This window comes from Lithobates pipiens, unplaced genomic scaffold (genome assembly GCF_037356315.1).
Source record: "Lithobates pipiens isolate NorthernLeopardFrog02 unplaced genomic scaffold, aLitPip1_a1.2 Scaffold_22, whole genome shotgun sequence".
In the NCBI taxonomy this organism is placed as follows: Eukaryota; Metazoa; Chordata; class Amphibia; order Anura; family Ranidae; genus Lithobates; species Lithobates pipiens.
Window position 1 is genome coordinate 280,274,480 of NW_027507784.1, and position 12,695 is coordinate 280,287,174.

The 12,695-nt window shown below is 48.3% G+C and overlaps 1 protein-coding gene across 2 annotated transcripts in view; it reads right to left on the bottom strand.

The window, feature by feature from the left end:
* Positions 1-10,006, bottom strand: part of LOC143924688 (BTB/POZ domain-containing protein KCTD5-like) — a 97,377-nt gene extending 87,371 nt beyond the window's left edge. Inside the window, exon 1 of one of the 2 annotated variants that reach the window (XM_077449100.1) lies at positions 9,677-10,006. In XM_077449100.1, coding sequence (XP_077305226.1) covers positions 9,677-9,892 — 216 coding nt within the window. In that variant the 5' untranslated portion in view covers positions 9,893-10,006. The remainder of the gene's footprint in view (positions 1-9,676) is intronic. The other variant, XM_077449101.1, reaches the window with a different exon arrangement.
* Between the last annotated feature and the right edge of the window lie 2,689 nt (positions 10,007-12,695).

The window sequence follows — 12,695 nt, forward strand, 5'->3', positions numbered from 1 at the left end:
CTTTGCAGGTGCTTTTCAGGCGTTTTGCAGGTGCTTCCCATTGATTTCAATGGGAAGGGGCGCTTTAGGAACGGTGTATTCACTGCTCCAAAAGTGCTGCAAAGAAGCTGCTTGCAGGACTTTTTTTTGACACCCTGCCAACGCAGCGCCTCAGTGTAAAAGCACTCAGGCTTTTACATTGGTATTGCAGTTGTGGCTTCTTTCGGGTGCTTTTTTTTTTTTTAAGCTAAAGCACCTGAAAAACGCCCTAGTATGAAAAGGATCTCAGTGTGAAAGCACTCGGGCAGATGAGGCTTCTTTCAAGCACTTTATAGGCGCTTTTTTTAACACTAAATCGCCTGAAAAACTCCCCAGTCTTAAAGGGGGTCTTAAAGTGGGGTACCCCCTAAAAAAAAAAAAAAAAATTCAAGTCAGCAGCTACAAATACTGCAGCTGCTGGCTTTTAATAATCGGACACTTACCTGCCCCAGGGTCCAGCGATGCGGGGGAACGAAGCCCCCCCCTCGCTCCCCTGCTCCGCTCGCGGCGCCGTCATGCATACTGTGGGCACCCGGCTGCGGCTTCACAGCCGGGCACCCACTGCGCATGCGCGAGCGGCGCAGGGCGCCGTGATACGCCGTACAGTCACCTGGGACACATGACAGGTCCCAGGTGAATGTGCGGCGCGAGGGGAAGTGATGTCACCAGCCCAGGCAATGAAGAAGGCAGACTACGAGGGACCCCCTAGCAACCGGCATTTAGAGGTGAGTAAAAATTTTTTTTTTGCCAATTATTTTTTTTTGATTTTTTTTTTACGAATTTTAAGTAGTTTTATTTTTTTGGTGGCAACACCACTTTAAAGTGGAGTTCCAGTCTTTTTTTTTTTTTTTTTTTTTTTTTATTATTAAAAGTCAGGAGCTACAAAAAAAAAAAAAATTAATTAGCTCCTGACTTTTAATAAACTCACCTGTCCCATGGTCCAGTGATGTGGCCACATGGAGCGCCGCTCCTCTACCCCTCCTGTCTGTGGCGCCACCATTGAAACTGTAAGCACCTGACCGTCACAACTTGTGGCTTCATGGCCGGGCACGTGCTGAGCTCTCCGAGTGGACAGGCAATCGTCAGGGAACTGTGACGTGTCCCAGAAGATGAGAGGGAGAGGCCGCCAAGGGGGAGAGGAGGAGTTGCCTAGGCGGCCCGAAGTTAGAAGCAGGAAGTGGGACAGGAAAAAAAAAAAGGACATGCCAAACATGGCAAGTAAGGGGGGTGAGGAGTGCTTAAAACAGAGGTTCCCTATTTGGGTGGAACTCTGCTTTAAGTGGTTAAGCTTCCCTTATTTACATACACAAGTTCATCCCTTTGATCCAAGAAGGAAAAGTTACAATGTTTATAGTTATCTACCAGGGCTGACAATGTTGTGAAAAACTTGGCAGGCTGCCCGTGAGTGAGCAGAGAACTCTCTTAAACCTAAATTAATGATTCAGGAAATTCTACATAGAGATCGTGAGGATGGTTGAATCGAGATCACGATTTTTTAACGATTAATCGTGCAGCTCTATTCTGTTGTCTATTGCCAGCCAGAACTTTTAGGGCTCGTGCACATGGGTGTAGTAAATTCCCAATATCTACACAGGATCCTACTGTCAGTAGTATTCTGCATGAAGAAAAAGGAGGTTATTGTTCATAAAAGCTTTTCGTTCACAGTTTAGAGGCATAAAATGTTTGTAAAGCCTTCACGTGTACACATTCTTTTAACTATTCCTCTAACTCAGATTTTAATCCCAGGATGTACGCATGCTCATATGTCTACACGCAAAATTTACAGAAATACTGACTGCTACCGCAGAATTCTCTTTGTAATCGTATGGAGTTGCCCATGGTACAAAGTAATGAGCACAACGCAGCAGTGCGCTTGGGCTCATAATATACAACACTTCTGCGTTCAGGTCCATGAAAAGATATACGCTGTACGAATCTGAATGCAGTATTTTCTTTTTTTTTTTTTTAAACACCTGTGTGCATGTCATGACCTCCAATTTTTTAAGCTAGCAAAATGTAGTAAAGATACACATTCAGCAGTCCCATTACCCGTTTATGGGTGGCCCGAGAGTTTTTTTTTTTGGGAAGAAGAGTGGGCAGACACCTCATGGGGAGTTACAGTCTATCAGCAATTTAGCTAGTTTAACGGACATAAAAAAAAATTGATCAAGATAAATAATGCATGTGGACTTTTTCTTAAGCAGAGCCATTAGACAGAGTGCAAGCAATAAGCATTTTCATAATGTATCCTGTTCCCAAACTAGCCATTTATAAGATGGGCTCCTCCCTCTTGTTATACATTACATAAGACTGAAATGTGGGCCTTTATATTCTACTCATGACTGCTCTACATCTTGGAGGTGTCCGATATCAGTTTAACTAAATGGGGGCATTCATTTTTCTTCCAATACATTACAAAGAAATCTAGAAAACTGCTTGAGATGCAAAACAAAACTTCACTGCATTTTTTAGGCCTGGTCAGTGTCACTACAATGGTAGTTATCTGTATTCCCACTTAGTAATGCTATTTTAAGGCTTGCATTCATGAATGGTTGTTAATGTTCAAGACAGCAAAGCCTCGCTATACACTATTCCAGGCATTTAAAACAACCAGATTGAACGAAATGCCCGACTTTGTTCATAGGAACTCCACAAAAAAGGCACAGATTGGATGAGACACCAAACAAGGGTGTAATATCTCTGCAATAGTTTGCATCTTCATTCCCTACTGCAACAAAAATGTATTACTCAAAACTGGACTTTTCAATGCATTTCTTCTACAGTATGGACAATTAACCACTTAAAGCGGAGGTCTACACAAAAATGAAACCTCCGCTTTTCGGAACCCTCCCCTCCAGTGTCACATTTGGCACCTTTCGGGGGGGAGGGGGGTGCAGATACCTGTAGAATACAGGTATTTGCACCCACTTCCGGGAATAGACTCCCGTGGGAGTCACGGCACTCCCCCGCTGTCTCCTGGGAAAACACACAGGTCCCAGGAGATAGCTCAGTGGTCTTACAAGCTCCTTTTTTTTTGGGGGGGGGGGGGGGGGGGGAATACACTTTTATGAATTAAAAAAATAAGACAACAATTTTTTTCTATATTGTGAAAAATAATGTTACGCCGAGTATATTGATACCCAACATGTCATGTTTCAAAATTGCACCTGCTCGTGGAATGGCGACAAACTTTGGCACTTAAAAATCTCCATGGGCGACATTTAAAAATGTCTACAAGTTACCAGCTTTGAGTTACAGAGGAGGCAATCTAGTGCTAGAATTACTGCTCTTGCTCCAACGATCGCAGAGGTACCTCGTGTGGTTTGAACACCGTTTTCATATGCGGGGACAACTTACGTAAGCGTTCCCTTCCGCGTGGAAGCTCAGCAAGACAGGGCGCTTTAAAAATTGTATTTATTTTTTTCTTATTTTACTTTTTAGGCCTCTTTCACACTGACGTCCCGTTCAGGCCCGCCTGTCAGTTTTTCAGGCGGACCTGAACGGGTGCTCCATAGAGGTCTATGGAGCGTCGGATGTCAGCGGTGACATGTCCGCTGACATCCGACCCGCTATTTTTCCATCCGTCTGCGGATCGGATCGGGTGACGACGGGCACTGCGGTCCGTCGTCATCCGATCTCCCATAGGGGAGAGCGGCGCTGTGACAGGTCCGTCCCTGCGCAGTGTGCAGAGACGGAGCTGTCATCTCCCTGCTCAGCGGGGATCGGCGGAGTGATCCCCGCTGAGCAAACGGATATCCACGGGGCGGATCAGAACTGATCCGCCCCGTGTGAAAGGACCCTTACACTGTCTTAAAAAAAATAAAATAAATTGGTCACTTTTATTCCCAATAGAAAAAAAAGCTTGACAGGACCTCTTTAATGTGAGATCTGGTATAAAAAATGACCTTGGATCTCACAATTACACTTAAAAATCCCCTTTAAGATTATTGGGAGGAAGTGACGCTTGACGTCGCTTCCATCATCCAATGTTATGGAGCCAAGTGGGGGCCATCTTTCCCCCAATCGGCTCCAGGCCAAACCACTATCCCCTGAAGAAGAGGTTTAATTGTTACAAACCTCAAAACGCGTCAGCCATCGTCTGACCCAGTTCACTGCTGGCCAGTCTCAAGTGGTTGTCTGTACATATATACACGTTTCTTGGTATTTTTGTATAATAGATATACGCATCCTATTGTGACTTCCCATAAGTCACCAATTAATTTTTAAACTTTTCTAATAATATATCAATATAATTTTCATTACATTTAATGGTCAAGGATTTTCTGCCTTTAAAAGTCCCACAGAGGAACCTGCTTGTTTTTGTATCCAATTTTCAGGGATGTGGGCAGCAATTCCGGTTTCATAGAACGATGGTACTATCTCAACTTGCTGGTCCGTAAGTGGTTAAAGTGAGAATTAAATTTGTCAGTTTGGGGTGGAGATGACCTTTAAAGTACAACTAAGGTTCACACACTAGTGCAATCTGAGAAGAAATCGCATGACAATCACATGGTTTTGAATGATGCTCATTATAATCAATGCAGCACAGCATGACGCGAGTCTGAAAAAAGGGTCCTGTACTACTGTGGTGCAATTCCAGCACAATTTTGGCATAAGACTTTAATGGAAACAACAAAAACACATCTATATTTTGTTGCATTTTTGATCCAAGTTCAGTGCTTTTTAACCCCAACTACTCTCCTCCTTCCAGCAGAGGTGTGCATCTTCAGTGGCCTCACGATTCGATTACAATTATGTCAACGATTTGATTCCGTGATGCATCATGATTACTGCCCATGGTTTTTCATCAACAAATTCAAGCAGTCAGGAGAACTGAAGCATGGAAGAATCAAAGGATGGATGGAGGAGTCTGGGGGATAGGGAAGGAGGAAGCCACAAATAGGAAAGGAACGGTTGCACAGATGCAGATATCAAGCATTTGCACGAGTATCAGTACTAGTGCAAATGCTACGATGCTTGATTCGATACCTGTTGTATCGGACCAGGCATCTTCAGCCTAGCAGGAAGGGCGGGGCAGATTCACAGGTGATTGGTGCGGTGGTGGTGGGGGCACAAGCACCAATCTCCCGGTGTGGCTTTTAATAATTTAATCTGACAGCTGCTTCTCCTCCTCTCTCACCAGCGGCTATCAAATACTTTACTGAAAGCGACACAGGAAGATTGGTGCTTGTACCTCCCCCCACCACCGCACCAATCATCCCCCGCGTCGTCCTCCCCTGGCTCTCCAGGCCCCAGCTTCCCCATGCGCTCCTCGCTCTCTCTGGGTCCACCTCCAGCTCCCCCATATGGTCCTCACTATCTCCGGGTCCCTCTCCAGCTCCCCCATATGGTCCTCACTATCTACAGGTCCCTCTCCAGCTCCCCCATATGGTGCTAACTCTCCCCGGCTCCCCCGTATGGCCCTCGCTCTCTCCGGATCCTCCTCTGGTCCTCCCTGCCCCAGATCTGTCTGGATGGAGAGCGGAGACTTTTCTGAATGCACATAGTGGTCACTGACTGTCCATTCATAACTGAGCATTGTAAAATGTGTTTACAATGTTTCAGTTTATGAATGGACAGGAGCCTCTGTCTCCTCTCCATTCATTTTCAGTGCAGCTGAGGCTGCTGAGAAAGGGACTGGGAAATCTGTGTCCTCAGCCCCTTTCTCTGTCTGTTTAGACCCCTGATATCTCACCAAAGTCCCCCAACAGGGCTGATAAAAAACAATGAAATTAAGAGATTAAAAAAAAAAAAAAGCTGACAGTCCACGGCTCATCAGTGCTGCATATTAGTGCCTCCTTACCAGTGCCACTGTCATGACATAAAAAACAAAAAAGGTATCCGCATCAGCGAGAACTAAAAAAAAAAAAAAAAAAAAAAAAAAAAAAAAATATTAATATCAGTACTTGTACTCTGTTTTAAAAATAGAGGTATTGCTGCAACCCTAAAAGAAAGGATGGAGGAGTCCGGGGATAGGGAAGGAGGAACCCATGAATAGGAAAGGAAGGATGGAGGAGTCTGGAGATAGGGAACTAAAAGGATGGAAAAGTCCGGGTATAGAACTGAAGGATGGAAGGGTCAAGGGATAAGAATTGAAAGATGGTGAAATCCATGGATGGAGAATGAAAGAGTCTGGGGATAGGGAAGGAGGAATCCATGAAAAAGAAAGAAATGATGGAAGAAGCCGAGGCTGGGGATGGAAGGCTGGAAGAGTCCAGGAATATTATTCGATGGAGGAGTCTGAAGGACGGAGGGGACCAGAGATAAGAATGGATGGGACCTCAGACTGTTCCCGCTCACCACCACCTGCGCAGTGTTTTTGTGGGGAGGTTTTTGCTGACACATAATGCTCATATTTGGAGCAGGGGTGTCAGTTTGGCATTTTCTCCCTGAGATCTATATTAAAGTGTTCCGGCACTCACACACTTGTATTGAGGTGCTCATGGCAACCCCATCTGCCCCCCCCCCAAAACATAACATGTTTCTTATCTTTTTACTAAGTGTAACATTATCTTGTATCTTTTGCCAAAAGATTATGTATTGTAATGCATTTGTGTTCACTAAATTTCATTAAATTGTATTTTTTCCTACAAATCGATATTTGATAAACTGCTATGCAAATATTGTGTGACATATTAACTTGCAACAACCACCATTTTATTCTCCAGGGCCCCTGCAAAAGTAGTCTAATACAGAGAATAACTGTATAGAATAAGTTACTGAACCCTCACAAACACTATGGGCAGTTGTAGATTTGAAGAATGCAATCCGGTGTGATTGGATGTTGTGAAAGGTTTTCCAGCTCATTCAAATGACAGATGTCAGGACATATGTTGGAAGAGATTCTTTTGGCTGCTGGCTTACCAGGTGACTTATAAGGCAGCTAAAAGCACATTGAGGTTAATCCTGTATAATCTCATATTAAGTGTCCAACTGATCGGAATAATTTCCTAAAAAGTAAAAAAAAAAATTATATATATATATATATATATATATATATATATATATATATATATATATATATATATATATATATATATATATAGTTCCCACAAATCCTCAGGAAAACCTGATTATTCATGTGATGTACGGGGCTAAATCTACTGACACATTACAAAAGGCAAAATCAGTCACATGTAGAGCGCATTAAAGTGATACTAGGAAACCTAAAGACAGGAGTGCCTGGATATCCAGGACAGGAGAATGGCGCCTACTCTGTCCTGCTACCCTACAGCATCATGGAATCAAATGACAACCCAATTCACAGTTTTCCTTCTGTATTGAGTCATCTATGTTTTTTTTTTAATGGTTACATTCAAAATTTCAGAAAAAAAAAAAAACCCTGTACAAGAAGAGTAGGAGACCAAATCTCACTTTCTGCTAAGACGGGGGCCTGGGCTCTTTGACCGCCAGCACTCCCCGGCTATACACACCCCATATTTCTACCATTCTGTCCCCAGGGATGAACACAAGAAATCTGTCGACTTCTGGAATGTCACCTAGCAGCTATTGTATCCAGCAGCCACTGACTGTAAACCAAGTCCCAGCAGAGTATGGTCAGCCTATGAATGCCTCTGTACTGGTCATTTCACTCCAGTTATAAGAAGACTACAGTGTCATTCTCTGGGCACCGGAACCTCAAACCTGCATTTTAATTTCCCAGTCCGAGTGGGAATATTCCAACCCAAACCTCATTACCGCCTCTTCTCCTCAGCATCCCCCCCCCCCATCTCTTCTCCTAAGTGTCCCTCCACCCCCCTCTTCTCAGCGCCCACCCCCCCCCATCTCTTCTCCCAAGTGTCCCTCCCCCCCATATGTTCTCAGCATCCACACCCCCATCTCTTCTTCTCGGCATTCCCCCCCCCCATATCTCTCTCTTCTCCTCAGCGCCCCCCCCCCCACCCATATCTCTCTCTCTCTCTCTTCTCAACAGCGACCCCCCATATCTCTCTCTCTCTCTCTTCAGCATCCCCTGTCCCCCCCCTCTCTTCTCCTCAGCATCCCCTGTCCCCCCCCTCTCTCTTCTCCTCAGCATCCCCTGTCCCCCCCCCCTCTCTCTTCTCCTCAGCATCCCCTGCCCCCCCCCCCCTCTCTCTTCTCCTCAGCATCCCCTGTCCCCCCCCCCCTCTCTCTTCTCCTCAGCATCCCCTGTCCCCCCCCCCTCTCTCTTCTCCTCAGCATCCCCTGTCCCCCCCCCTCTCTCTTCTCCTCAGCATCCCCTGTCCCCCCCCCCTCTCTCTTCTCCTCAGCATCCCCTGTTCCCCCTCTCTCTTCTCCTCAGCATCCCCTGTCCCCCCTCTCTCTTCTCCTCAGCATCCCCTGTCCCCCCCTCTCTCTTCTCCTCAGCATCCCCTGTCCCCCCCTCTCTCTTCTCCTCAGCATCCCCTGTCCCCCCCTCTCTCTTCTCCTCAGCATCCCCTGTTCCCCCTCTCTCTTCTCCTCAGCATCCCCTGTCCCCCCTCTCTCTTCTCCTCAGCATCCCCTGTCCCCCCCTCTCTCTTCTCCTCAGCATCCCCTGTCCCCCCCTCTCTCTTCTCCTCAGCATCCCCTGTCCCCCCCCCCTCTCTTCTCCTCAGCATCCCCTGTCCCCCCCTCTCTCTTCTCCTCAGCATCCCCTGTCCCCCCCTCTCTCTTCTCCTCAGCATCCCCTGTCCCCCCCCCTCTCTTCTCCTCAGCATCCCCTGTCCCCCCCTCTCTCTTCTCCTCAGCATCCCCTGTCCCCCCCTCTCTCTTCTCCTCAGCATCCCCTGTCCCCCCCCTCTCTCTTCTCCTCAGCATCCCCTGTCCCCCCCTCTCTCTTCTCCTCAGCATCCCCTGTCCCCCCCTCTCTCTTCTCCTCAGCATCCCCTGTCCCCCCCTCTCTCTTCTCCTCAGCATCCCCTGTCCCCCCCTCTCTCTTCTCCTCAGCATCCCCTGTCCCCCCCTCTCTCTTCTCCTCAGCATCCCCTGTCCCCCCCTCTCTCTTCTCCTCAGCATCCCCTGTCCCCCCCTCTCTCTTCTCCTCAGCATCCCCTGTCCCCCCCTCTCTCTTCTCCTCAGCATCCACTGTCCCCCCCTCTCTCTTCTCCTCAGCATCCCCTGTCCCCCCTCTCTCTTCTCCTCAGCATCCCCTGTCCCCCCTCTCTCTTCTCCTCAGCATCCCCTGTCCCCCCTCTCTCTTCTCCTCAGCATCCCCTGTCCCCCCTCTCTCTTCTCCTCAGCATCCCCTGTCCCCCCTCTCTCTTCTCCTCAGCATCCCCTGTCCCCCCTCTCTCTTCTCCTCAGCATCCCCTGTTCCCCCTCTCTCTTCTCCTCAGCATCCCCTGTTCCCCCTCTCTCTTCTCCTCAGCATCCCCTGTTCCCCCTCTCTTCTCCTCAGCATCCCCTGTTCCCCCTCTCTTCTCCTCAGCATCCCCTGTTCCCCCTCTCTTCTCCTCAGCATCCCCTGTTCCCCCTCTCTTCTCCTCAGCATCCCCTGTCCCTCCCTCTCTTCTCCTCAGCATCCCCTGTCCCTCCCTCTCTTCTCCTCAGCATCCCCTGTTCCCCCTCTCTTCTCCTCTCCTCAGCATCCCCTGTTCCCCCGCTCTTCTCCTCAGCATCCCCTGTCCCTCCCCTCCCCAGTGCACCCCCTGCGCCGTGTTCCCTCTCTCCCCTCATGTGCCCTCCCCGCCCCCCTTACCTTATCAGAGTCCAGGTCCGGGTCCGCCTGGCACAGCCGGTACAGGAAGGATTTGGGGTCCCTGCACAGGGTCTGTCGGGTTGTCAGGAAGCACGTCCCCCCCACATTGAGCCGGACCCACTTGGACACCCCACCTCTCTCCCCCGGAGCCGCACACCTCCGGCACCCCACCGCCGCCGCCCCGGAGCCATTCAGCTCACAGCTCTCCTCCGCCATGTCCGTCACTCCCCAGCCACTGACAACCCCGGAAGTGTCCGCTCTTCAATAGTCTCCTCCTTCTGCGGGCTGGGAGTCTTCCTGGCAACTCGTCGGAAGTTCCTGATCCGGGGGGCTGCGCTCAGTGGTGCACCCAGCGGAAGTAAACAAAGGAAGGCGCCTGAGGGTGATTCCTATAGACTGGAACCATTGCTAGGCTATGGGAGGAAGGGGCCCGCCTGGATGTGAAGGAACCTCTGATTGTCTCTTCCACAGACAGCTCACAACTGAGCTGCAAAGCTGTATAAATAAATGTCGATTTATATTACAATCTAGTCGGTGTCTGCTTCCTGATTTACTGCACTGCCCAATAGTAAAGACAAAATAAAACACAATACATGGTGTTGGTTTATTCCTGTTTATAAAATTAATGCACATTAGACCTCATTCACACACAGTCTTATCAGCTCATGAGTAAGGATGAGCTCCAGCGTGTTCGCATGCTCCACATGCAGAGCCCACCAGGAAGTCGGCGCAGCGCTGTGCTAATCACAGGCAACTAGACATTGCCCTATCGCTGCAGCCGCGCATCGGAGCAATGTCTCACTGCCTGTGATTAGCGCAGCGCTGCACCAACCTCCTGGCGGGCTCTGCACGTGGTGTATACGAACACGCCTGAGCTCATCCTTACTCATGAGGTGTAAAATCCCTGGGGGGCCACACATGTCGTGTACATCTGCCAAAACAAGTGAATTGCTTTGTATGGTAATTGCTGATTGCTACTGCCTTCGAAAGTGGCACAAGCCATGGTAAGTGGCATACACATATGATGTGTAGGTAAATACCAAAGCAGAAGCTATCAGCATTACCCCAGCACAGTTCTTCAGTTGTATTGGTGGGCGTAGTTGGCATGTGTGGTTCCCCCCAGGAACCAGAAAGCATAGGGGATTTTACACCTCAGCACACAGGAGTTGCTAAGCATCCATGTGTATAAGTCCTCAGGCCTCATTCACAGTGGCAATGTCAATAGCTACCAACTGTCCCTGATTTGGAACAATGTCCCCCCTGTCCCTCTTTCCCCCTCATTTGTCCTTCATTTTGGTCTAATCTAGATAGTTGTATATAAAATGCACTTTTTACCTTTCAAAAAGTGTTTCCCAGTGCTAAAGCTTTCATCCAAAATGTAAATTGCTGCATTTGTAAATTTCAAAAGCAACTATAAAGGAATAGTAGTGGTAAACAAAAAGCACTTGCGGGTTTAACTAATCTTTTTTTTAGGTTAATTTTCCTTCAAGGGGGCGTGGCAGGGGGCATGTCCTATGCCTACATTCTTTTGCTAGTAGGTGTTACTCATTCCCATCTCAAAAAGTTGGGAGGTATGGCATATATGCATTTTTAGGACATATCTAAAACACATGTAGCCCAGGGTTTTCTACTATAGTTATTATAGTTGAATAGTTTGTTGTTGTTTCAAATGAGTTTGGCTCCCTCTAGTGTCTGCTGGGCTCTGTTAGGATTTTCCTTATTCTCTGAGAAGGAATGCAGCAGAGTATTGTGGGAGATATAGTTTGGATGAGGAAGTGACTCTGTTAGCTGGACCAGCCCTGAAATACATGACAGAGAATGACAGGAAAAGGTAGAGGGCAGTTTCTTGCCCCCCCTTTTCCTCATGGGAGAGCGGCTGGATCAGCTGTTTCAAGTTCCCCTGCAGAGCCTGTGGCCAGCGGGGAAACAGCTGTTAGTCACATGTTTTTGAGGAGGGGTACAGGTGACCCCTCTTCATGACATGTAAAAAAGCCTGGGAAGAACTGGTTTAAACCAGTTTTCTTGGGGCTATATAAAGGAGGTTCTGCTGAGGGGGCTCATTCGCCTCAGAAGAAGAGCTGTGGTGTTCTCTCTGGGTTCTGCCCTGAACAAACAGTCTCTTCTGAGGCCGGAAGATGAGAGAGGAGGGAAGCCTGGATTCACCAATGCCTAGACCTACCCACCCGTCGTGTCAAGAGGCTCCGGTGGGAGCTACACCACCTGTCAGCCATCCTGGTCCGGAGGAAAGAAGAGGAGAGTGGTCAGCGGTGGAAGCCCGGGAGCCGTCGCTGCGTCAGGAAGAAGCGGATTCCGAAGATGTGGAGGAGGAGCCAGCGCGTCAGCAAGGAAGCGCTGCCCCCGGTTCGGTCGGATGGGGCGGCGAAAAAGAAGCGCAACCCCCGCCGGAGCTATTCGCCTACCCGCCACGCCCTGCTATTCAGAAGAGCTGGTCCTTCTCAGGACCGTACCAGAGGGCAGGTGGGCGGGGGAAGGCTTGGAGCGGGCAGGCAGAGCGGCCAGCTGAGCAGAAGAGCATCCACGTCTGAAGCGGTGGGTGGGGCCAGAGGTGGTACGGAAGGCGGAGCAACCTCTCTGAGGGAGTGGTCTCCCCCTCCACAGCGTCAGGCATCACCTAGGCAACCGACCATGCTGCCTTTCACTGAAGCAGGGCTTGATAGTGGGCCTGCTTTACATTAAGGGAGTGTAGGTATGTATGAACCTTCTGTTAATGAATTATTAAATGGTACTATTATCTAAAGTGTCTAAAGAATTAGCTATTCAGAAACAGTTTTGTCAGCCAGCTATAAGTAATGTTTTAGCCTCTGACGTTTCAGCTATGGAAGTTTGGTCGCCACCTAGTGGCGTCTCTGCTAATGGCACTCCAGCTTTGCCAATTCATTTAGAACAGAATATCAATGTGTATTATAGTAATGCTAAATCACAAAACTTGCTGGAAATTTGTTTAAAGGAGTCCATGCCCTGTGATATTTTTCCGTTGGGATTTCATTTGTGTCAGGTT